We start from the raw sequence: 27,002 nt of genomic DNA on the forward strand, positions 1-27,002 counted from the left end.
CAGGTGGGGAGCTATTTAAAATAAACAAATTTGGAAACACTGTGCTAGTAGCCCATTGGAATTTCTTATAATACACTAAGAGGAAATCTAATACAATTTGGCTTGAAGACAGAACAAGGCTTTAAAGTCCAATAGTAGATGACTATAAAGACCAATGAGAGATGACTCAACAGAGACATACCCTTCCAGAAATCACTGTGCTTTGGGGATTAATGGTCACCCCCATTCTGCACACCTCTAGCTTGCCAATTTATTATTTCCTTTATTTTGCTGGATAAGGGAATGAATGGACCCTATGCAAGAGAATGTCTTGAATTTGTGGAAAAGTGAAATATAAGTTTTTTTTTTTAAATATTACGTTAAGTCTACTCTTAGGGTTTTCCCAACCTACTTCTTTTAAACAAAAGGAACTCAAACATGATTGCTATATTCCTTAAGCATCTAAATAAATGTTCCTATACACAAATATTCATATATACTTAGCAATTCACAAATAAAAGTTTATGTTTTCCTACCTCCTCTGGCAAAGACAGCAGCAATAAATGGGCAGACATCCCAGGGTGATCATGCTGATCACGCCAAGCCCAAACATCCGGAGCATCTGTGTAGGCTCTGTTGGTTTAATTATATCCTGTTACTTTTATGATTTAAGCAAGAGAAGCAAATCTAGGCTCTTTCATAAAGTCTTTATAAAATTTTTATTTAATAAAGTAAAATAAGGAGGTATTCTTATAAACAGAAAAATATCCTTATGACTCTAGAAGCAGCATTTCAAGGAATGTTCTTGAAATGCAACTCAAGGCAGCATTTTCAATATGCTGCCCCTGATGGATGCCTTAGCAAAATGAGCCTACTGTTTTTGTTAACAGATTATTATAGTGCATGGAATATATTTCTTATATCCCTAAGTGTGCTTTTTTCCTGTGGCCATATGTTACATATACATCCTGGAGCACTTGAGGAGCAAATTAATCTAAGAACAGTTAACTTGGTAAAGAAATGGCTTCTTAAATGTTTACTTCAAAATTGCAAAACATTAAATTTAAAAAGGAATCAAGAATTTGCAGGTGAATAAGCATAATTAAGTCTCATATTCATTGGAAAGTGCCTTCTAATGTGATTGGGGAATTCTAAGTCACGGTTCAATTTTTTCCTACTAAAAGAACCAAATGTCTCTTCACACATAACATAAAGACCAAATTAATGAATGAATTACAAATACCATGTGACAATGTTAAAGCTATATTCATGTTAAAGCTATATTCATGTTCAGACTTTAGTTTTCATTATTAACACTAGATATTCAACAAACAGCTATAAATTGAATAGAGACCATATTAACCTAAGATATTGTTTTGTGTGCCTCCTTTTCATAGTATTTGTTAGTATTCTATCATATCAAATCCATTCATCATGGGACCAACTAATAATACATCCCCACTATCCAAATAAGTTTAACAAAAACAGGTAGTTCAGCTCTCAAAACTTTAGAAATAAATCTTAAGAGCGTAACTCAAAAATAACAGAATGAAGACAAGCTAACAAACAGACCTTAACAAGAAACATTTGAGTCTACTGCTACATGCTGACATATTTAAAACACAATAAATGGGAAGAATTCTACTTAGGAAGAAAAGCTAGGAAAAGAAAAGTCAAGGCATTCCAATTGATATTGTTGGGACTCAGAAAATGATAAACCAAAGTGAAAGACTCAGAAGCAGAGTTTCTTTCTGACCTTTTCCTGTCCTCCCATATCCTGTCCCACTTCCCTCTCAAAGAAAAGGCACAGAACTAGACTTTCTCTTCCCCAAAAAAGGTCACAGAAACTAGAATTTTTTTACCCAAAGTAAGCCATATGCCTAAAATAATAATCTTAATTTCCCCACTTTTCTTCCTTGGAGTTAGCCATAAAGAAATTCTCTGACCTAACTTGTCTAATTTCAGAAAGGGCCCTGGCCATACCAGTAATGAAGAAATGCTGCACAGAGAGGCCAAGAAGAATCTGGACAGGACTTGCTGGATTTTCCCACCTAGTCTGTTATTCTTTTTTCCCAATCTTATTTCTACATGGTTGTTCATGCATCATGGAACGGAACCATAAAAATGGATCATTCACCCTGCACCTTTGGATCTTCAAACTGATGGCTCCTGTGTCTCATAAAACAATTATCAAATAAATGTGATTTGCTTTTATTAATCTGTCTTTTGCTATAGGGGTATCATTCATGATCCTTTAAGATGAACAGGAATGGTATCATCCCCTTTCCACCTCTACAGTACCGTCTCCCAGGCATTTAGGGTTACGCATAGTAGAACCTAGAACACTTGAGACAAAAGGCAGAGAATGATTAAAGTCAAAGTAAAAATAAGACCAATTTTGAGTGGTGACAGTCACCATTCGAGAGCTAAGCAGAAACTGCATGAATATTCCTATCAGGGCTTTCTAATGACAGCATTGCTCTAGGGCTGGAAGGTCCCTCTAAGTGTTAAGCTAGGAGATCCAAATGTGAACTTACACCATTGTGACATGTTCATTCAATTTAAAAAATTTATAAAGTAAATGAAATGGGATGAACTTACTATCTCTTAATGGGGTATAACAGCTCAACTCCTTGGTCCCAGATGATGAAAAACAGCACTTGTATCTCAAACATTCACTCTCATTAAGATACTGCAATTCTTTACAAGGCTTTACTTTTTGATTCTCCTTTACAATGCATGCTTTTAAAAACAGAAGTACAAAAAAAAAAGAGAATTCAACATGGTTGATAAGTACTTTCCCTATTTCAATAATTAAATAAAGCAAAAAAAAGAAAAATGCATAAACTGGTATATTTTGAAAAATTGAATGACAAATATTGACAAATGCTGAAAAATAAGTTACAGAAGAAAATAAGAAAAATTATCAGAAAGTTATTTAACATCATATTACTACTACTACTACTACTACTACAATAATAACGACTACTACTGCTACTACTGGGGATGGAACCCAGGGGCACTTTACCACAGATACATTCCTAGTCCTCTTTAATTTTTTTTTTTTAATTTTGAGGCAGAATCTCACTAAGTTGCTTAGGGCCTCTTTAACTTGCTGAGGCTGGCCTTGAATTAAGATTCTCCTACTGCAGCCTCCTGAGTTGCTGGGATCACAGGTATGTGACACCACTACCAGCTGACATCACACTTTTAATTGTAGATGAAATGAAGAAAACTACAAATTGTCAACAGATCACTGGTAAGGTAATTTTAAAAGGAATATAGGAAGCCAGGCATGGTGTCACATGCCTATAATCCCAGGAGCTAGGGAGGCTGAGGCAAGAATATATGAGTTCAAGGCCAGCCTCAACAACTTAGTGAGGCCCTAAGCAACTCAGAGACCCTTTTTCTAAATAAAATATTTGAAAAAGGGCTGGGGATATGGCTCAGTTGTTGAATGCCCCTGGGTTCAATCCCAAACGCCAAAAAGAAAAATAAAGAATATAAATTATGAGCTGAGTGATAGTGATAAAAATATAACACAGAATTAACTAAATAACAAGCCAAATACCCTTAAAATTAATATCCCATTAAGATGATATCTCACCCTCCTGTTTAATTTTACTAAGCTATAGTAACTAACTTAATTCATCAATAAGAATAAGTAAAATTCATATGTTTATTGCTAAAGAGTAAGGTAAGTGATTCCACTGGTATTGACCAATGTTTTGTGTACACTTATCATACAGGCACTATGATATATTTTAAGATTCTTCCTTTTTAAAGGAAGTGATTTTGGTCATAAACACAAAGGTTCCATGCAACTGCAAAAGATTAATATATATCTAAAATTAAAATAGTTGCAAGCTCATATAGCTAATTTTTAAAAAACATCCTACATTAAAAAGGAAACTACTACTACAAAAGCCAACATATTTTTATTCAAAAAGAAAAGTAAAAAATAAAAAGCAAAAAGGGGTGGGGTGTTGCTCAGTGGTTTAAGCATCCCTAGGTTCAATCCCCAATACCAAATATATCAAAAAAAAAAAAGAAAACATACATTAAAGATATACATTTAATATATAAGCTAAAGAGACATTAAATAAGTTATACATATATTAAATATACATACTAAATAAAATAAAAATTAATATGTATGTTAAATGTGCCTTAAGGCAAAAATAAATTGAGTTCAATCTTTTATTTTTTCAACAACTACAGGCTTTAAAGAAATAACGAATGTTTTATAATCACTCTAAAACACTTTGACATCAGCAAAGAACAATTAAATTGTTTTAAGTACATTTTAACCTCTTAATACATTTATATTTATCTTCTTTAAAGATTGGCAATTCCTGAAGTTAAGGTGAAAATAATAATGGCTACCATTCATTAGGCACATATTTGGGCAGACACCTTGCTTCAACCACATTACTACTAAACTCACAACAAATTCCCAAACTAAGTTTTATAATCTCGATGTTAAAAATTAAGGAAATAAAGGACCAAAGTAAACTGTACGAGGTTACAAATTTAATTCATTACCAGTTGGCATGGACATTCATTTCCCAAACATTTTATATGTGTGTGTGTGTATGTGTGTGTGTGTGTGTGTGTGTGTGTGTGTGTGTTTATCCTACTTTGTTATATACTCTAAGCAATCTTCTGTTCTGCTAGGCCCACAGTAACTCTCCTCTCACCAAGTCTGACTTCATCTGGAATACCCTGTTTAGTTCTGGTGTCAAACACCCAGCAAAGGGTGACAATATTCAGGATCTAGTCTCGAATTGTATGAACTGCCTTTATTCTTAGTTTCTCACTATTATTAGCACAGTTTAAATACCACTTTCCAGGAATGCTAAAAAGAAGGTTTAAATCATAGGAGAAACTGGACTACATAATCTCTAAGTCCCTTCTAATGCTGAACTTCTGTTATTTTATAATTAAATGGACTTTATGCTAGATATTAAAATTAATTTTCAGACTCAAATTACTGAGACACTTGTAATTTTAAAGAATAAAGAGTAGAGCAAATTTTTTCTCTAGTGTATTGCCCACTTATTAAGACATATTTAATTTTTATGGTTTCCTCACATCCTAAGTAACACTGAAAAATGCATATCAAAAAAAACACTGTCAAACTTTTAAAGGAAGAGTAAAGCAACTTTATCAGTTTTAAATATGGAGATTTGTCTAAGAGGAAGAAGGAGCAGGTGATCTCTAAAGCTTCCTTACCAGTCTGTCTCAAGGTTATCATTTTAATCTGTAAGAGTTAAATATTTTGCAAACAACTGTTCAGTGGCAAAACAAAACTTTTCTTAATGCTTGAACAGTGTTTATCTCCAATTACAAAGAGAAGGAAACAAATTGATTAAAATATTTCACATTTTATGAACCTATATTTTTTCTAACTGATGAATATTAATTGTACATTTTATAGAGTACAGTGTGATATTTGATACATGTATAGTGTGTTCATTAGATCAGGGTAACTGGCATATCCAACACCTTAAACATTTGTCACTTCTTTGGGTTGAGACATTCAAAATCCTCTCCATTAGCTATTTTTAGTTATTCTTTTCAAAGAAGACACTATGTACATTTTATAAATATCTAATCACTCTTTAAAGATTTGAATCAGTCTAGGTCACATGTGTCTAATAAAAGGAAACAATTTGATTTTGTTGGGAAAAATTATTCCATAAAACTGATTTTATCTCAATTTACTGAATCAGGTTTGAAAATTTTGGGGGACACGCAGATAACTTTTTAAAGATGGTTTCAGTGTTTGTATATTGTAGTTATTACAAATACATGAAGGTTTACATAAGTTCTAAATTGTAAATTGTCATTTGTTATTTATGACCAGCTTCAGCATTCAGTAAAGCATTCTTTCAGCCTACACAACATTAACACCTTCCCAGATTTTTCAATTTTTTCACTCAATATGACCATTCCAGTATTTTAATTTATTTAAATAACTCATTTATTTAGCTATTCTCATTGATAGTAGGTATTGTAATTACTATTTTGTATTTAATGTAAGCAATGTAAGGAAACAGGAAGGATTTATGCAAGGTCACAGAATTCATTGTTAGAGTCTGGTATTAAACAGTGGATATCATTTTGTGCTCATATACATACAATAAATTTTGTTAGAATAAATTCTGCCTTTTTTAAATAAAAGCTTTCTCTTTGCAATTCACATAGGTCAATTTATGTGAAGCTTCTGCTTGAAAGTGCACCACATGTTATACAAAAAGAAACATGTTTATTTGTAGTTAATAATTCTCAAGGGTCATCATGTGCTTGATAAACACATTATATACAGAATCACAAAAAGAGGATATGACTTGAAACCTGTGCTTTTTATCATTAAAGCAGATGGGAAAACATCTGGTATACTTCAAAACATCAGAGCCACACAGTACTCTGCTTAATACCACAGACAACATCAATTTCACAATACTGAGTCAATGACTACATTTCTGGAAATGCTATTCAGGTAAATTGTGAAAGCTTTAAGTATCCATGAAGGAAACATTATTTTATGAAGAATAACATTTATGTAATGCTTTACAAATATTGTCTTGATCCATCCTCACAAGTCTTTGTGGTAAATATCTTCATTTTAAAGATGAGGATACTGAGGTTCAGAGAGATTATCTTGCCTAAGGCAAAGGGCACAGCAGAATCCATTTACTTGTTTTCAAAACAAGGACATTGAGAGGACAAAAAGGTCAAATAAAAACTTACTTGTTGGAAAGAAAAAATTCAACAGAACTTCCCAAGTGGATGTTTCTTCCTGCGATTGGCCATCAGTATCCTTGTTCTTCCACAGGATATGTTCATTTGCAGTCACGGAATCAGAGAACCCTTTAGAGGAATTAAAATTATTAATCATAGCACATACAGCATTCATTACTATCAATGACCCTTTAGTAGTAATTTCCTTTGCCTAAATTAATTATGGAAGGTCTAACAGGTAACAGATACTGTATTTTAATCTCATAATATCACAGGTATTATTAATAAGCATAATATAGTTCTCTGAAACTAAGAAAGGATTCAATTTACAAATGCTTAAGCTATAGGCTGACAAATTCTATTATTGCTCTGTGAAATGACTTATAATAGTGCACTTGCCTCTGACAAACAACATTGACCTTTAAAGGCCTATAAATTGATAAACTGGAAAAATATATATTCCAACTAAATCAGAACCCATCACAGAAATTCTTCACAAATATGTTGGCTTCCTTATATAATGACAAAAATTAAAGTGTTGGGTACAATAAAACCTTCCATTACCTCCTTTCTCAGTATTTTAAAGAACATTTTTGTCATGTTTACACAATTCCCTTCTATAAAGTAGGAAAGGATAGCAAAGGTTGAAAGGATAGCAAAGGTTTTTCCATATCATTAAGTATTTCCCATCATTCTCTTTAATAATATCCCCAAATTTCAATATATGGCTCAATTATAACTGTTAACTATTTCCCTATAGAAAGACATTTAGGTTTTCAGCAATTTATTGCTGTTACGAAGAACACTGAACAGCAACGATTACCACTGGTTTGCAGAGGTATCAGTGGAGCTATTATCTGCAGATATTCATGAAAAAATTCTTAAGATAAATTCTTATGGGCTGGCTCTTGACCATATGCAAATTACCCTCCAACAAAGCTAACCCAAAGTAGACTTCTTCAAGTAGTACAGAAAGGGCCAATTTTCTTGCATCCAGTCTTTTGTTGCTTTCCTAATTTGATGGCCAAAATAAAACAAAATGCCTTTTATTTTGATTTGTACCTTTAGTCATCAGTTAAATTTATATCTTTCATACATTCATGAAACTCAAATCTTAATCTACCACATGTTGCAAATATTTTTTTCAAGTAAGTCAGTTACATATTTTATGATGTTTGGGAAGTTCTGAAGTTTCAAGTTTTGTTTGTAATAAAATCTATTATTTCTTAATAGATAAATGCAGGCTCATTAGGAAAGAAGTATTACTTTGCTAAATTTTCTCACCTAATAATTATATTGTTTCTCCATTCATTCAAGTCTCTTTTTATATCCCTGTGTAAAAGTTTATAGTTGCATTTATATATATTCTGTACCTTTCTTATATTTATTCTCAGGTATCAACAAAATATTTTGTTGTTATATAAATATTACCCATTTCACCACATTTTCTAGCTGATTTCTGATTTGTAAGAGAGCTATTTTTTTCTTATATTTTCTTACCTACTTATACCCCTAAGTTTACTTTCATTAGTCCTTATTGTTCTTCAGTTTCATTCCATATAGACAATCATATTATCACTAAGTATAGACAGTTTTGTCTCCTTTCTTTCCAATATTAATAGTTCTTTTCTTTTTTTAAATTTTAATTTTTTCTTTTTAGATATGCATGACTGTAGAGTATATTTTGACATATTATACATATATGGAGTATGATTTCCCATTCCTGTGGTTTTACATGATTCTTTTACTTCTTGCATTGCACTCCATAGAACTTCCTTCTAAAGCTACGTTGAATAACCACTATGATGATAGGCATTCTTAAGTCTTTCATGACTTTAATAGGAATGTGTTTTTTCATCAAGTATAATGTTGGATGCTGGTTTAAGATATTATGTTTCTGGAACTAGGAATTGAACCCAAGCTTTGTGCATGCTATACAAGTGCCCCACCACTGAGCTACATTCCCAGCCCTAAGAAATATATCCTTTATTAAATTAAGGATGTATTTCTCTAATCAATAGTTTACTACAAATTTTCTGTTGCTTCAGTTTTAATCTGAAATGGAAGCAGGATTTTATTAAATGCTTTCAGTATTTATTGCCATGACGATGTTTCTTCCTGCATACCAATTGTATAATATTAATAATATATTTTCTCATATTAAAATAATGTTACATACCTGAAATAAAGTTCACAAGTCCTAATGCTCTTGTAGGCTTTGTGTATCAACATTCTTAAGTGAAGTGTGTCTGTAGTTTTATCTGCTGTATCTGTAGATTTTGCATGGGAGTTATACCTGCTTCATAAAATAATGTAGGAATATCCCTATCTTTTCTATAGTGAGATGGTTTAAACAGTATAGTAATTATTTTGTCCATTAAGGTTTGACAAAATTCATCAATAGAATTCTGTGTCTACTTTTTAGGGGGCATAGTTCTTTAACTTTTAACTTATTCCTGGCCATGAGTCAATTTCATTATTTTCATTGCCCTAGGAAATCATTCACTTACAGAAGTAATTATAAGGACAGAATTATAATAATATTGACTTATACTTTTAAATTTCTTTTATATGAATGATAAATCTTCTTTCTCATTTTAATACAAACTTCCAAACATGTGAAAATGTATTCTCACAATGAATTCTATTATAAATATTAAATCAAGCTAAATTCTATTGTCCAAATGAACTATATTTCTTTTGTCAAAGACTAAAAGATATATATATTAGTTTCCTGCCATTAGTTGTAGTTTTGTCCATTTCTACTTGAATTTCTAACTTATGTATCCAACAGTGCATAAATGTCCATTCATGAAAATTTTATCTTTACTGCATATGATGTGACTTGCCAATATTTTGAAAAATTTTTCTATTATTATTGAATGCCTACTATATTCTATATTTGGGTGGTAGATCAGTGAACAAGTCAGACAAGATTCCTGCCTTCATGGAGCTTACTATAATACACTGGAGAAGACATACAAAAGAAGTAAACCAATGAGTTAAAAATTCCAAATTGTAATGAGTGCTATGAAGAGAGTAAATACTGATACAGAATAAGGCAGAAAGCCTGCTTTAAATATGGATTGGCCTGTGTGAGAAGATATTTAAGCTAAAACAAATTAGGATTTGAAGTAGCTGGCTACACAAAGGGAATGGAAGAGCACTTCCAGCACAGGGGACAAGAAATGAGATTAATGTTGCCTGATTAGAGGTCCACTGTCCTATATGACACAGGGAGGCAATGATAGTTAAAAGAGGCTTTACCAGGGGCTGGGGAGATAGCTCAGTTGGTAGAGTGCTTGCCTTGTAAGCATAAGGCCCTGGGTTCGATCCCCAGCACCCCCCCCCCCAAAAAAAAAGGCTTTACCAGGACCTTTGCTCTGTACTGCCCTTTGCTCAGTGGCCCCCTACCCAATTGACCATCCTTACTGCTACTTGACTCAACACTTCATCTGCAGTGTTGGCTGGTGATAGCATACCACACACCAAGTCTCCACCTTAGATTATATTCCAAAAGTGGTGTTTTTCTCTTGAGTCCCTCAAAGACAGATCTAGATTCCCTAGATCAAAATGCCTTAGCCTCTAGTCCCTACCAGACAGGCTTGGATTAAGTCTGAAGTGAAACACAGGTTGCTGTGATTTCTCTCAGTTTTGTCTAGCTTTCATTCTTTCAGAAGACCCTTTAAGTTCCTGGCATACAAACTGCAGATGGCACTCTTCTAGGTTTTCCAGTTCTCCACCATAATAGATAGTTTGGTCACTTCAACAGGCATTTGAAATTGGGGAGGGAATTAAACATATTTACTCAAATAAACACCACTGGTGGTTGCCTGAACAAATCTCAAAGATAGATAACCTTGCTCACCTAGAGTTTCTTCTCTGCTATAAAAGACAATTATTTAAAAATGTGGTATGGTATAACTAATAACATGAGAATTTTAGGTGGATGAATACTTATGGATGTATAATTCTTTGTTATTTATGTATTTATGTAAAAGTGCAGAAGAAAAATATTAGTAGCATATCAAACCTACAATAACACCTGACAAAGGTGACATCACTTGCCCAATGGTAAAACTTCATAAAATTCCTTTAAACATCCTAGTTCTTTATTCCCCAGGTTAATTGTCACCTTTCTTTTTCTTTCTTCCAAATTCCTAACAGCCAACCAGCACGCAAATCTTTTTTCCCATCTTCTTCTCCAACCATGCTGCTTCCAGCTTCCTTTTCCTCTCCCAACACTTTTCATATGCAGAATAATTTCATCCTCTTGGCCTCTAATTTGCATCCTTACACTCATTAGCATACTCAGCAAATAAAAGATTATTAGGAGTCAGCTTCCTTAAATGGCAGCCAGAAATGGTAAAGAACCAATTATGTTTCCCTGTCACAAAGCATTTTTGTCTTTTAATTTCCCTGTTATGAAAAAAAAAAAAGATTGTGAATTTAAACCACATTTCAAAGGAAAAGAAAACTCAGACTCAGTTCAGAGAACTTCCTAGATAGGTGGTCTGTACAATTGTACATGGTCCCTGCTCTTAGCAGGGGATCCATGCTTGATCTAATATTCTGCTACTGGCTATTGACAACCTTAAATACATAATAAATGTCTAACCAGGGAGCCTGTATTTTCATTTTAAAAATTATTTCATTTTACAAATTATGTTGCCAGGTCTACACTGGAGAAGGTCTGCCAGATGAGGAACTGAATGACAAAAGGCGAGGAGACACAATGACAACAGCAGCTAATGGTGTTTCAAAAGAATTTTGCTGGGACTTTATTGAGGGTCTACCTATGCAGCTGCTTTTCTGGACTTTGGTCTCAAAAATCCCACGCCTTTATAATTCTGTCAAAATGACTCCTATTGTCATGTATAATTTTAAAAAAATTTAAAAATCAGACCTGAATGTGCATTCTGGTTCTGTCACATACTAGCTGGTGAATTTGGACAAGTCAGCAATCTTCTCTTTGCCTCAGATTACTTATTTACAAAATGGAGATAATATTTATTTTGAAAGGTTATAAGGATTAAATGAAGTCTTGCATGAAGTGCTTAGTATGATGTAAAATAAGTAAATATTATCTGGTTTTCATCATTTATTTCTATTATTTAAACATTTAAATTAGTATTACTTTGTGATCAGGGTATTTATTTTGCTACTGTCATCTCTTAACAGCAAATACAACCAGTTTTCCATTTATAAGTATGTCACAGCTCCCTTTTTAAATAAATAAACATTACAAAGTGAGGTAGCTCAAATTTTAAAAATAACTAACTGGTAGCATTAAGATAATCAAGACTTATAAAGATATAACACAAATGACTGAGCAGGAGTAATATGCCTCTAGTAAAATTCATTATTGTTTTTAGACAAAGTAATTGAATTCATAAAAGGTAAAAGGACCCATTGAAGGTCACAAAGAACATCAGTGGCAGGACAACAATCCAGATCTCATAACTCCTACTTTAAGTGAAAGAATGGACATTTTTTTAAGCTGTCTGTTTTATCCCAACTCCCTAAGGTCTCCCTCCCAGTAATGGGAACAAAGCCCTTAAAGCTGTTCCAGGAAACAGCCCCAAACAGAGAGTAAAAGAGTAAATTGAGCCTGATAGCCAGATAGTGCTCAAACAGTAGGATTACCAGAAACTATTGACCAGAATCTACACCCTGTTGTAAAACATTGTGAAACATGTTGTATGTTATCAGCAAACCCAGACCTCCTTTGAAATTTCCTGGCAGCTTTGTTCCCCATTTTTCCTTTTTTTTTCCCCCTTTTCCCCCTTTCATGTGTGACCCCTCCCGATGTGTGGTTTCTGCCTTTATAAACCTACAAGATTTTCTGCTAGGGACTCGACTCCTGGACTCCTGCGTGAGTCACGAGTCGGGTCCCAGCGCGCTGGAATAAACACCTCTTGCGGTTTGCATCAAGTGACGCCTCCTGCGGTTGATTGGGATTGCCGTCGATCCATGGGACAGAGTTGGGGTTTCCTTTTTGGGGGCCTTACATAAGAATCCTCCAACACATCACATGCATCACAACACACCACAACAAATCGCATGGTTAAAGCAAGAGTAAGATGGTGCTTAATTATGTATATGGTCTGCAGACATGTAACAGTGGTTCACTTCACCTTTTGAATATAGCTCTGAGGCTTATTTTTAAAAGGGACAAGTTTTCCTTTTTTTTTTCTTTTTTTCTTTATCTCAGGACTGGTGTCCCTGAACCACAGTAAAATGATTTGCAGCTTCCTGGGACCAGGCTAAGAAGTAGTACTCAGACTGTCAGCACCAGGTTGAAAAGAGGGAAAAAAATTTTTTAAATCCTCCTTTGCTGTCCTGCTATACTCACACAATAAAGGCAGCACCTTTTTTTCACCTTAGTATCTGCCTGTTAAGACTCCTTATTGCATAATTACATACATGCCTGAACATACAGAATCTTTCACTATTTTATCTCTGACAAACCAACTCCCAATTGCAAGATCATACGGTAATTCAGAAAACCATTCAAAGACCAGATTGTTGCAGTAAAACATCATCTTTTTCTTAGACAGGTTTATACCTATAAGTGGCCCATTCTGCCAAGATCTTTCCCAAGAAACAGTCTATAGGATCAACACAGTATTTCCCATGTCTTAAGGAGTCAGAAACAAATGCAAACAAAAAAACAGACACAGACAGAAAAGATCCCCAAACCATTGCCGACAGACGGGAACCTTTAAAACAGACAGACCAGATGGGGGAAATTCCCCAAAGTTCCCAAATCCCCGCTTAACTGTGACTTCTACACCAGCATTGCCACAGATGTCCCCACAAAAAGGGATAAGATATTCCAAGGGGAACAAGATGTGTAGAATCAAGGGTCTCAGTGTGCACACAGGGGGAGCTAACCAAATGGCCAAGGTGTTGCGACCTTTCTGCATTCAGATGCCTTTTTCTCAAAGTAGACCAGGTGTACACAGGGGGAGCAAACTGAATGGTCAAGGTGTTGCAACTTTACTGCATTCAGATGCCTTTTTCTCAAAGTAGACCAAGACCTTACAGGGCAAGGAAGGAGGGCAGGAGCTCCCGGAAGCAAAGGGGTTTCAACAGATACTGGAAGTCCCTTCAGTCCCTCCTCCCTTTACTTACAGGAATAGCTCACTGGTTCCACCCCAGGCACACTCGACCATCTCCTAACTTTCTAGTAGTTAGCTTTCAAAAAAGTTCACATGGGCGGGAAGCGCCTTTCCAGGCTAGCTTCTCGGAGCAGACCGCCCAGTGAGAGCCTTTCCACACAGAGCCAACCACAAGTCCCCAAGCCAGTGGTGACCTCTGGCCCGCAAGCAGCCTCTGAGACCAGGGCAAGGCAGCCAGAGACCTCTTCAGGTGGACCTACCCCCCTGGCCCCCCCAGCCGCAGGCTTTTTCCACGGGGCGATCCAAGATGGCAGACTAGAGAGTGACTGCATCTCCAGTCACTCTAGAACCCAGGATTCAAGAAGGGGAGGCATTGAGAGACTCGCACTAAAATAGAGCCTTGGGGTGAGTCTCCCCGACCCAGTGAAGCGGTGAAGCACTGCCCGGGCGGCAGGCCCAGATTCGGGTGGCTTATTAGAGTAAGGCAGAGCAGCTACAGTCCTCCCCAGGCGGCCCTGCACACTCCGGCGGTGGGCTCCTCCCACAGGGCCAGATTCTCCAGCATCTCGGAGCAGGCCCACCAGTGAGAGCCTTTCTGCACAGAACCAAGCTTCAAGTCCCTGAACCAGGGTGACGAGTTCCTGCCCGCAGGTTGCTTCAGGGACCAGGACACGGCAGCCAGGGACTTCCCAAAGCAGCATGCAGCCCGGCCCCCTCCATCAGGAAGCGCATTTCCAGGCTAGCTTCTCGGAGCAGGCCCCCCAGTGAGAGCCTTTACACACAGAGCCAGCTCCAAGCCTGGAACCAGTAGTGGGCTAGGGGCAGCTTTCCTTGGAAGCACTGCATTATCAAGTTACTCCAAGATTTCAGGCTACTGAAGGCAGGAAGGTGATACACTGGAAATCTACAGGGACACTATAAGCCAATAGAAGAATTCTGCAATATCACAGAGTCCCACTGACATCTGACCAATATGAGAAAACAAGGGAAGAAAATGTCCCAAACAAACCTAGATACTATATCAATAAAACCCAATGACAGCACAGCAGAAGAAATGTCAGAAAGGGAGTTCAGAATGTACATAATTAAAACAATCAAGGAAGCAAAAAAGGAGATGAAAGAGCAAATGCAGGCATTAAATGATCGCACCAATCAACAGTTAAAGGAGCAAATACGGGAAGCAAGAGATCATTTCAATAAAGAGTTAGAGATATTGAAAAAAAACCAAACAGAAATCTGTGAAATGAAGGAAACAATAAACCAAGTTAAAAACTCCATAGAAAGCATAACCAATAGGATAGAACACCTGGAAGACAGAACCTCAGATATTGAAGACAAAATATTTAATCTTGAAAACAAAGTGGACCAAACAGAAAAGATGGTAAGAAATCATGAACAGAATCTACAAGAATTATGGGATATCATGAAAAGGCCAAATTTAAGAATTATTGGGATTGAGGAAGGCTTACAGAAATAAACCAAAGGAATGAACAATCTATTCAATGAAATAATATCAGAAAATTTCCCAAATCTGAAGAATGAAATGGAAAACCAAGTACAAGAGGCTTATAGGACTCCAAATATACAAAATTACAACAGACCCACACCAAGGCACATTATTATGAAAATACCTACCATAAAAAATAAAGACAGAATTTTAAAGGCCACAAGAGAAAAGAATCAGATTACATTCAGGGGGAAACCAATAAGAATATCAGCAGTTTTTTCAATCCAGACCCTAAAAGCTAGAAGGGCCTGGAACAACATTTACCAAGCCCTGAAAGAAAATGGATGCCAACCAAGAATCTTATACCCAGCAAAACTTACTTTCAGATTTGATGACAAAATAAGATGCTTCCATGAAAAACAAAAGGTAAAGGAATTTACAAAAAGAAAGCCGGCATTACAGAACATTCTCAGAAAATATTCCATGAGGAAGAGATGAAAAACAACGATGCAAATCAGCAATGGGAGGAACTAGCCTAAAGGAATAGCCAAATAAAGGAGAAACAAATCATGTCAAAAAACAAAAATGAGTCAAATGACTGGGAATACATATCATATCACAATAATAACCCTGAATGTTAATGGCCTGAACTCATCAATCAAAAGACATAGACTGGCAGAATGGATTAAAAAGAAAAATCCAACAATTTGCTGCCTGAAAGAGACTCATCTCTTAGAAAGAGATACTCATAGACTAAAGGTGAAAGGATGGAAAAAAAACATACCATGCACAGGGACACAGCAAAAAAGCTGGAGTATCCATCCTCATTTCAGATAGTGTGGACTTCAAGCCAAAACTAGTCAGAAGGGATAAAGAAGGACATTACATACTGCTTAAGGGAAGCATAAATCAGCAAGACATAACAATCATAAACATCTATGCCCCGAACATTGGCTCATCCATGTACATCAAACAAATCCTTCTCAATTCCAGAAATCAAATAGACCACAACACAATAATACTACGCGATTTTAACACACCTCTCTCACTGCTGGATAGATCATCCAAACAAAAATTGAATAAAGAAACCATAGATCTCAATAACACAATCAACAATTTAGACTTAACCAACTTATATAGAATATACCATCCAACAAAGAACGAATACACCTTCTTCTCAGCAGCACATGGATCCTTCTCTAAAATAGACCATGTCTTATGCCACAAAGCTACTGTTAGCAAATACAAGAAGATAGAGGTACTATCTTGTACTCTATCAGATCATAATGGATTAAAATTAGAAGTAAATGACAGAATAAAAAACAGAAACTTCTCCAATACCTGGAGATTAATACACTATTATATGATGAATGGATAACAGAAGACATCAGGAGGGAAATAAAAAAATTCTTAGAAGTAAACGAGAACAAGGACACATCATATCAAAATCTCTGGGACAGTATGAAAGCAGTACTTAGAGGAAGATTTATTTCATGGGGCGCATTCAACAAAAGAAGTAGAAATCAACAAATAAACGACTTAACACTACATCTCAAAGCCCTAGAAAAAGAAGAGCAGACCAACACCAAAAGTAGTAGAAGACAGGAAATAGTTAAAATCAGAGTTGAAATCAACAAAATTGAAACAAAAGAAACAATCGGAAAAATTAACAAAATCAATAGTTGGTTCTTTGAAAAATAAACAAAATTGATAAACCCTTTGCCACACTAACAAAGAGAAAGAGGGAGAAAACTCAAATTATAGCGCACCACGATCAAGTGGGTTTTATCCCAGGGATGCATGGTTGGTTCAACATCCGGAAATCAAATTAAAATTTGGAATGAACAAGGAAATATCACAACAGACATGAGTGAAATACAAAACATAATTAGAAGCTATTTTGAAAATCTATACTCCAACAAAACAGAAAACCTCGAAGACAACAACAAGTTTCTAGAGACATATGAATTACCTAAACTGAACGAGGAGGAAATACACAACTTAAATAAATCAATTTCAAGCAATGAAATAGAAGAGGTCATCAAAAGCCTACCAACAAAGAAAAGTCCGGGACCAGAAGGGTTTTCAGCCGAGTTCTACAAAACCTTTAAAGAAGAGCTACTTCCAATACTTCTCAAAGTATTCCATAAAATAAAGAGGAGGGAGCCCTCCCAAACTCATTCTATGAAGCCAAAATCACCCTGATACATAAACCAGACAGAGACACATCGAGGAAAGAAAATTTCAGACCAATATCCTTAATGAACATCGACACAAAAATTCTCAACAAAATTTTAGCAAATCGCATACAAAAATATATTAAAAAGATAGTGTACCACGATCAAGTGGGTTTTATCCCAGGGATGCAAGGTTGGTTCAACATCCTGAAATCAATAAATGTCACTCACCATATCAACAGACTAAAAGTTAAGAATCACATGATTATTTCAATAGATGCAGAAAAAGCATTTGATAAAATACAGCATCCCTTCATGCTCAAAACACTAGAGAAAACTGGGGTAGTGGGAACATTCCTTAACATTGTAAAGGCCATCTACGCTAAGCCCATGGCCTATTTTATATCATTCTAAATGGTGAAAAACTGAAAGCATTCCTCCTAAAAACTGGAACAAGACAGGGATGCCCTCTTTCACCACTTCTATTCAATATCGTTCTTGAGACTCTAGCCAGAGCAATTAGACAAACCAAAGAAATTAAAGGGATACAAATTGGAAAAGAGGAACTCAAACTATCCCTGTTCGCTGATGACATGATTATATATATAGAGGAACCTGGAAATTCCACCAGAAAACTCTTAGAACTCATAAGTGAATTCAGTAAAGTAGCAGGTTCCAAGATCAATGCTCATAAATCCAATGCATTTTTATACATAAGTGATGAATCTTCAGAAAGAGAAATTAGGAAAACTACCCCATTCACAATAGCATGGAAAAAAATAAAATACTTGGGAATCCATCTCACAAAAGAGGTAAAAGACCTCTACAAAGAGAACTACAGAACACTAAAGAAAGAAATTAAAGAAAACCTTAGAAGATGGAAAGATCTCCCATGTTCTTGAATAGGCAGAATTAACATTGTGAAAATGGCCATACTACCAAAAGTGCTATACAGATTCAATGCAATTCCAATTAAAATCCCAATGGTGTACCTTACAGAAATAGAGCGAGCAATTATGAAATTCATCTGGAAAATAAAAAACCCAGAATAGCTAAAGCAATCCTCAGTAGAAAGAGCGAAGCAGGGGGTATCACAATACCAAATCTTCAACTCTATTACAAAGCAATAATACCAAGAACGGCATGGTATTGGTACCAAAATAGACAGGTATATCAATGGTACAGAATAGAGGACATGGACACAAACCCAAATAAATACAATTTTCTCATACTAGACAATGGTGCCAAAAATATGCAATGGAGAAAAGATAGCCTCTTCAACAAATGGTGCTGGGAAAACTGGAAATCCACATGCAACAGAATGAAATTAAACCTATCTCTCACCATGCATGAAACTCAACTCAAAATGGATCAAGGACCTCGGAATCAGACCAGAGACCCTGCATCTTATAGAAGAATAAGTAGGTCCAAACCTTCAACTTGTTGGCTTAGGATCAGGCTTCCTTAACAGGACTCCCATAGCCCAAGAAATAAAAGCAAGAATCAACCACTGGGATAGATTCAAACTAAAAAGCTTTCTCTCAGCAAAGGGAACTATCAGTAATGTGAAGAGAGAGCCTACAGAGTAAGAGAATATCTTTGCCACTCATACTTCAGATAGAGCACTAATCTCCAGAATCTATAAAGAACTCAAAAAACTCTACACCAAGAATACAAATAATCCAATCAACAAATGGGCTAAGGAAATGAACAGACACTTCACAGAAGAAGATGTACAAGCAATCAACAGATATATGAAAAAATATTCAACATCTCTAGTAATAAGAGAAATGCAAATCAAAACTACCCTAAGATTCCATCTCACCCCAATTAGAATGGCGATTATCAAGAACACAAGCAACAATAGGTGTTGGCGAGGATGTGGGGAAAAAGGTACACTCATACATTGCTGGTGGGGTTGCAAATTAGTGCAGCCACTCTGGAAAGCAATATGGAGATTCCTCAGAAAGCTTGGAATGGAACCACCATTTCACCCAGCTATCCCACTCCTTGGCCTATACCCAAACGACTTAAAATCAGCATACTACCGCGATACAGCCACATCAATGTTCATAGCTGCTCAATTCACTATAGCCAGATTGTGGATCCAACCTAGATGCCCTTCAGTTGATGAATGGATAAAGAAACTGTGGCATATATATACAATGGAATATCACTCCACCATGAAGAATGATAAAATTATGGCATTTGCAGGCAAATGGATGAAATTGGAGGATATCATGCTAAGTGAGATAAGCCAATCTCAAAAAACTAAAGGACGAATGATCTCGCTGATAAGTGGATGAGGACATATAAGGCGGTGTAGGGGGGGTTAGTGTTAGGGTTAGGGTTAGTTTTAGGGTTAGGGATAAGGAGGGTGGTACGAATGGAGGAAGGAAGGACTGTATAGAGGGAAAAGAGGGGTGGCAGGGGTGGGGGGGAAGGGGAAAAATAACAGAATGAATCAAGCAACATTGCCCTATGTGAATTTATTATTTTTAATTAAAATTTTTTTAAAAAGTTCACTTTACATCCTCAGCATGAAGTGCGGTTGCTTCGAGTGCCAGGCCTACCCAAGAAAGACGAGTGGGGCTGCTCTCAGGTTCCACCCAGGGTGCCAAATTTGTTGCCAAAAGCTTGGTCCTCATCCCTGATGCCAATTCAGTAACAAGGACATAGTTCAGAAAAAGGAAAAAGGTTTATTGCTTTGCTAGCAAAGGAGAAACACAGGGGACTCCTGTCCCAAAGGCTGTGATTCTCCTCATCAGGAGGGACAGAGGGGTTTTAAAGGAACTCTTAATGGATTACATTCCAAGTGTGCTCTGGTAGGGGGTTCCAGGATGCCATGATGGTGGGATAGGTTTCACTTGTTAATTGGGGAGATAGTCATCTCCAGATTAGCTGGCATCTCCTTCCTATATACCACAGATAGCTCAGGGTAATCTTCCTGCTCCAGGTTAGGGAGCGGGAGGCAGCGAAGAGTAAAAGGAAAACTTGTCCCTTTGAAAAATAAGCCTCAGAGCTATATTCAAAAGGTAAAGTAGAACACTGTTACAGACAAACTTTCTATGTGTAATGTCTCATTCACTCCCCAAGGATAACAGATGAAGAATTATAATGAAACAGAATCTAGTTACTGTGTTTTGTCCATGGACTTAAAGCAATTTATAAATATTACCTATTAGGTCATCTTTATTTCTCATTTTTTATCTACTCCAAAAAGGATAAGCAATAAGAATTGACTCAGTAATTTTCAAAAATTGGTGGGAGAGTTGGGATCAAATGTCCAGTCTTCAATCTGCTCCTCATCCTGCATGTCACTGGCCTATCTGACTTTCATATAAGTATAACCCAAAAAGTAACATGGCTTGGGAATCCAATTTACAATATAACTGGAGGTATCCCAGAATCACCTCCAATTACTCAACCTCAATTTCTATTGGTGGTATTAAATCCAAGAGAACTCAGAAGGGTCTAAGAAAGACAAAGGGAATTTTAATACCAGGACCATATATTTTGCTTTCACTATAATTCTCCAGGGGCATGGACAAATTTATTTTACCTCTTGATATGTATTACTTTGCTATTAAAATAAAATACCATAAACTGGGTGTCTTAAAACCAAAATTTGTTGTCTCACAATTCTGGTTAATTAGAAGCCCAAAATCAAGGTGTTTGATGAATGGTTCTTTCTGAAGGTTGTGAGAAAAGGCCTCTTTCTCTGACTTACAGATGTCTGCCTTATCCCCGTATCTATTCAAAAATTCTTACCTCTTTCTAGATATCAACATTTGAGTCTGGGCCCAAATGTTCTCTTTACTTAATAAGGACACCAGTCATATTGGATTTGAGCTCACATTAGATGCTCTCATTTTAACTTGATCACCTTTATAAAGACCTTATCTCCCAATAAAGTCACATTCTCAGGTATTAGGGATTAAAACTAACATTTTGAGGGGAGCCACGGCTCAACCCATAACATAGGGCATTTTAGTTACATTAATTCAGTGAAATCATTTTCACTGCAAAATTATATTTAATCCATACAGTCCAGTATTACCTCCTGAGAATATGGGAAATTTGACAATATAAAGAATGAATTGTGGATTGTACTAGGAGGAAATAAGCCTATAATGGAAAAAGTCCTCATTAAAATAAAGAAATCCCACTGAATAGACACTTCTCTTTTTTTGTGAATTCTACTCAAAATATAAGTACAATTTAAATTTTTGTCTTTTATCTTCCCTTTTCAGAGAATGAGGCTTTCAGTGTTTTACTAACTTTCAAATAAAAGTAATTCAGAAATAATTTGGTATTGTAAATGAATAGTAAGAAAATAAATATGAATAATTTCAGTACTATTATGATAAATAAATAATTTTAAAGTATCTTAAATATTTTTCAAAATCAATCTTATTTTTTAACATTTTTCAAATAGTTGATAAAGGAAACCACAGGATATACTTAATTTAACTGTGAATTTAATCCCTGACAAAAATGTATAAATCCATACAGTTGGAATATAGAATATAGAAGTCTCTGTTCTTTTATTTGTTATGTCCTTACCTAGTCTCTGCCTACCTCTTATTGGAAACCTTTGTGGGGGTGAAGGGTGTAAGGCATCTAAGGAAGGCAGAGAGAAAGAAGCCATTGAGATTAGAGGTGAGAAGAGTGGAAAGCCACTGGACTTGGAGAAGTAGCTGGAGGGAGTAAAGAAGACTGGGAAGTATAAAGCCTTTGTGCAGATGGGGAGGTAGAATACCATTGTGAGGGAACTGGAAGAAAGAGCAGGCCATCATGGCCATAAAATAGAGCAGGCTTATTTTAGAAAGCCATCTTAGACTTAGGGATGGAAGGAAAGAAGGGTGTAGGGAAAGAAAAAAAGTTGATTTTGGGGAGTAGAGGAGAAATTTGGAGGAGGTGGAGAGAGAAAGACTTTAAGTGAGGCAAGTGAGGCAGCAAGACCATTTAGTAGGAGAAGGAAAAGGCAGTTTTGAGGGAAGAAGTACAGTACCTTTGGATGGAGAGGGAAATAAAACCTGAGTGGAGAGGAGAGCTTTTCGAAGGCTGAAAGAAGGATTCTGTAAAGGGAGTGAGTAAAGGATTGGAGGAACATAAATAAAAAAGAGGTAAAGGAAGGAATTTGACTGAGAGAAGGAAGGTCTTAATGAGGATAACAGAAAAGGAAGGACAATGTGAGCTAAGATAATGAAGACTATTCAAGGATGTGAGGGACTGAAGATCTTCTGAGGAACGAAGGAAACTTAATGGAAGTTCAATAAGAACTTTTGAGTGGTGAGGGAAGGAAGGTATTTGTGAGAATAAGAAAGGGAAGACCTAGAAAAAAACACAGAAAAAATGCCTTTGTGAAAATGATTGAAGGAGTAAATTTTATTGGGAGAGGAGGTAAAGGAGTTTAGTACTATGTGAGCAGACGGAAGTTTTTAATTTATAAGGGACCTTGAGGGAAGTAGGCCTTTGAAGTGGGGTGAAGGAAGAAAGATAACTGTGAAGTTAGTAAAGGCAGGGGAAGGTTTTTGCTAGGGGAGGTGGGGGAGTTTAGAATTTTGTTAGTGGGGAGCAGGGCAAGAAGATTTTGACAGAGGAAGAAGAGGATAATAAATGTGAGGTGAGATAAGGGAAGGAAGAACTCTATGAGGAGAGGTGAGAAAGAAAATGTCTGTATAAGGGAAGGTGAATAAGTGAATGCATTAGAGAAGGATGGTCCATGTTATGGGAGGTTAAGGTGGTTATTTACTCTGGGAGGGGGATGGAGGTAAAATGTGTTTGTGAGGGGAGATTCAGGAGAGAAGAAATTTGAGCACATCATTGAGCAAAAGAGCTTTAAGCACAAGGTGAGAAAAGGAAATACTTTAAGAAAAGATGGGGTGGGAAGGCTTTAGAAAGAGAAAAGAAGGCACTTGTAAGTGAACATAAGAAAGATTAGGACTCTGTGATAGGAGGTGAGGATGGGAAGGCTTTGTGAGGGGAAGCGAGCAAAGAAAGGCATTTATGAAGGGAAGAAGAAATAATTTGGTGAAGTAAGGGAGGTTAGTAAGGTGAGATTAGAGGTGAAAAAGCTTTTAGAGAGTAGATGGACACTAGTACTTTAGGTGGTGAGGTAAGGGAGTTTATTAAATGTGGCAGAGATAATGTAAAGAAAGACTTAGGTAAAATTAGGGAAAAAACTTCATAACTCATTCAATGAGGCCAGTATTAACCTGATACCAAAGTCAGACAAAGATACCACAGGAAACTACACACAAGAAACATTTATACATATGGATACAAAATCCCTCAAAAAATTCTAGAAAACTGAATGGAACAGCATAATTAAAAGTGGTGACCACTTGGAGTTTATCCCAGGAATACAAAGACAGTTCAACAGAAGCACAACAATCAAAGTAATATACACCACATTAGTAGGATGAAAGGAAAAATCATTACAACTGATGCAGAAAAAAAATTTGACAAAATCCAATACCCTATCATGATAAAATCCCTCAGCAAACTAGAAACAGAAGAAATTTTCCTGAACATGGATAAAGATCATTTATGAAAAATCAATAGCTATCATCATAATCAATGGTGAAACACTGAAAGCTTTCTACTTAAGAAGGCCCACATTCACCACTGCTATTCAGCATTATACTAATTGCTTTAGTCAGGGAAATTATTCAACAAAAGGAAATAAAAGGCTTCCAAAATAGAAAGGAAGAAATAAAGTCATCTCCATTTACAAGTAATATGTATATCTAGAATATTGAAAAAGGCCACAAAAATACCTACTAGCAAATAGACAAATGAACATATCAGATTCAGACAAATTTAAGCATAAGTTCCAGCAAATTTTATTAGATAGCCAGTATTTCATAAACAGTTGCAACATATACATGCTACATATAATAACATGATATCATGAGAGGGACAGCTGTATCAACCTCATGTTTTATGAATCTAAGATACCGTTGATATTGAAACATGATAAAGATGTGAGAAAAATTAAAAATCATTCACTGTGAATAGTATTACCATAATATACTTCACATCAATATTTGCTCTTTGGTAATCTACCAAAAACCTACAGAAACATTATACATAATGGCAGAATTTTAGGATAATTCCCTTTGAAGTCTGGTACAAGAAAATGACATGCTCTGTTATTCAACACTGAATGGGAAGACCAGCCTATAAATGCATAAGGACAAGATAATTCAAAAAAGGGCACAAATGAGAGCTATTGAACAAATCTACCAAATTTGCAGGGTACAAGATCAATACCTAAAATTCAGTTGTGCTTTTATATATCAGCAATAAACAATGTGAAAAGAAAATCATTTCATTTGCAATAACATCCAAAAGAATATATCTAAGAATAAATTTAATCAGGTTAAAGATTATACTGTGAAAACTACAAAACCTTACTCAAATAAAGTTAAAGAAAAAAACATCTCATGTTCATGGACCAGAAGACAAGGTTGTTAAGATGGCAATACTGCCCAAAGTGAGTTATGGATTCAATGAAAAACCTATAAAAATTCCAACAGCCTTTTTGCAGAAACAGAAAAGCCTACTCCCACATTTACACAGAGTTGCAAGAGGTATTAAATACTCAAAACAATATGGATGAACAAAATTAGAGGACTCACATCTGAGTTTCTAAACTTGCTATAAAGCTGCAGTTATCAAAAGAGTATACAGTACTGGCATAGTGATAGACATAGATACCTAAACAATAGAATTAGGAGCCCAGAACTAAATCCAAAAATTTATGGTCAACTAATTTTCAACAGGGGTGCCAAGAATGTTTAATAGGGAATGAATTATCTCTTCAATCAAGAGTGCTGGGGCAGTGGATATCCACATACAAAAGAACAAAGTTAAACCCCTCACACACACCATATAAAAAATTAACACAGATTGGTCAACAATGCAAATATAATAACTAAAATAATAAAATTTTTGGAACAAAACAGGAGTAACGTTCATGGCCTTAGATTTGGCATGGATTCAGCAGTGGAGTCTTAAATATTACACACACATACACACACACACACACACACACACACACACACACAATACCAAAAAATCCAAGCAGCCAAAGGAAAAAAATATATAAAATGGACGTCCTAAAATTAAAAAGTTCCATACATCAAAGAACATTATCTAGAAAGTGAAAAGACAATCTATAGAATGGGAGGGAATATTTGCAAATCACAGTATCTGATAAGGATCCAATATACAAAAGACTTAAAGAATGCTTGCAATTCAACAATTAAACCACAAACAATGCATTTTAAAGTAGTTAAATGATTTGAAAATGTTTCTCCAAAGATGTACAAATTGCATAACAAAAGTCCCTGGAAAGATGCTTAATCTCATTAGACATTAGGGGAATACAAATAAAAACAATAAGAAGATACCACTTCATATCTAAAAGAATGGCTATCATCAAAAAGGAGGAATAACAAATGTTGAAATTGGAATCCTCAGATATTTTGTTGGAGATGTTAAAATTATTTAGTCACTTTGTAAAACAGTCTGACATTCTATAAAGTTCAATATGGAGTTCCCATATGATTCCAAAATTTCACACCTACAGAAGTGAAAATATGCCTATAGAGGAACTTGTTGGTGGCCTGGCATGCTGGCATACACCTGAAATCCCAGCCACTCAGGAGGTGGAGGCAGGAGGATCACAAGTTTGAGGTTACTGCACAGTTTAGCAAGAACCTTTCTCAAAATAAAAAATAAATACTGGGCTCAGTGGCACACGCCTGTCATGCCAGCGACTCAGGAGATTGAGGCAGGAGGATCGCGAGTTCAAATACAGCCTCAGCTAAAGTGAGGCCCTAAGCAACTCAGTGAGACCCTGTCTCTAAATAAAATACAATATAGGTCTGGGCATGTGATCGTGAGTCCGAGTTCAATATCCGGTACCCCGGTACTTGGAAAAAAAAAAAAATATATATATATACAAATTATATATATATATGTTAAATTTATATATTTATATATATTAAATTTATATATATACTAAATTTGGTGAGGATGTATATATTTGTATATAAATTTAACTATATATAAATTTATATATATACACACATGTAATATACAAGTTATATACATATTATATATATAATTTTATTTATATAAAATAAATTAAAAGGGTAGGGATGTAGCTCAGTAGTATTCTACCTCTGGGTTCAATCCCCAGTACCAGAAACAACAAAACTTGTACACAGAAATTGATAGCACCACTGTGCCCTAAAAGGGAAACCCAAATTTAGCAAATTTTATAAACAATCGATAAACAAAATATATCATATCCATGCAGTAGAATACTACTAAGCCCTAAAAACAGTGCAGTATCGTAGGTTGGGGAATTGGAAGTTGGTGACAGGGGTTTTAATTTGGGGTAATTTAAATATTTTAGAACTAGATAAAGGTAATAGTTGAACATTTTAAGACACCAAATCCCCCGAACTGCTCACTATAACACAGTTTTATGTTATTTGAATTTCACCT

At 35.6% G+C, this 27,002-nt stretch overlaps 1 protein-coding gene across 1 annotated transcript in view; it reads right to left on the minus strand.

Moving 5' to 3' along the window:
• FMR1NB (FMR1 neighbor) overlaps positions 1 to 27,002 on the minus strand; it is a gene marked incomplete at both ends in the record, with an annotated part of 50,610 nt that overhangs the window by 23,026 nt on the left and 582 nt on the right. The window contains 3 exons of the mRNA XM_079123659.1: positions 516 to 612; positions 2,581 to 2,721; positions 6,736 to 6,855. Coding sequence (XP_078979785.1) covers positions 516 to 612; positions 2,581 to 2,721; positions 6,736 to 6,855 — 358 coding nt within the window. The remainder of the gene's footprint in view (positions 1 to 515; positions 613 to 2,580; positions 2,722 to 6,735; positions 6,856 to 27,002) is intronic.

This window comes from Sciurus vulgaris (genome assembly GCF_902686455.1).
Source record: "Sciurus vulgaris genome assembly, chromosome: X".
NCBI lineage: Eukaryota > Metazoa > Chordata > Mammalia > Rodentia > Sciuridae > Sciurus > Sciurus vulgaris.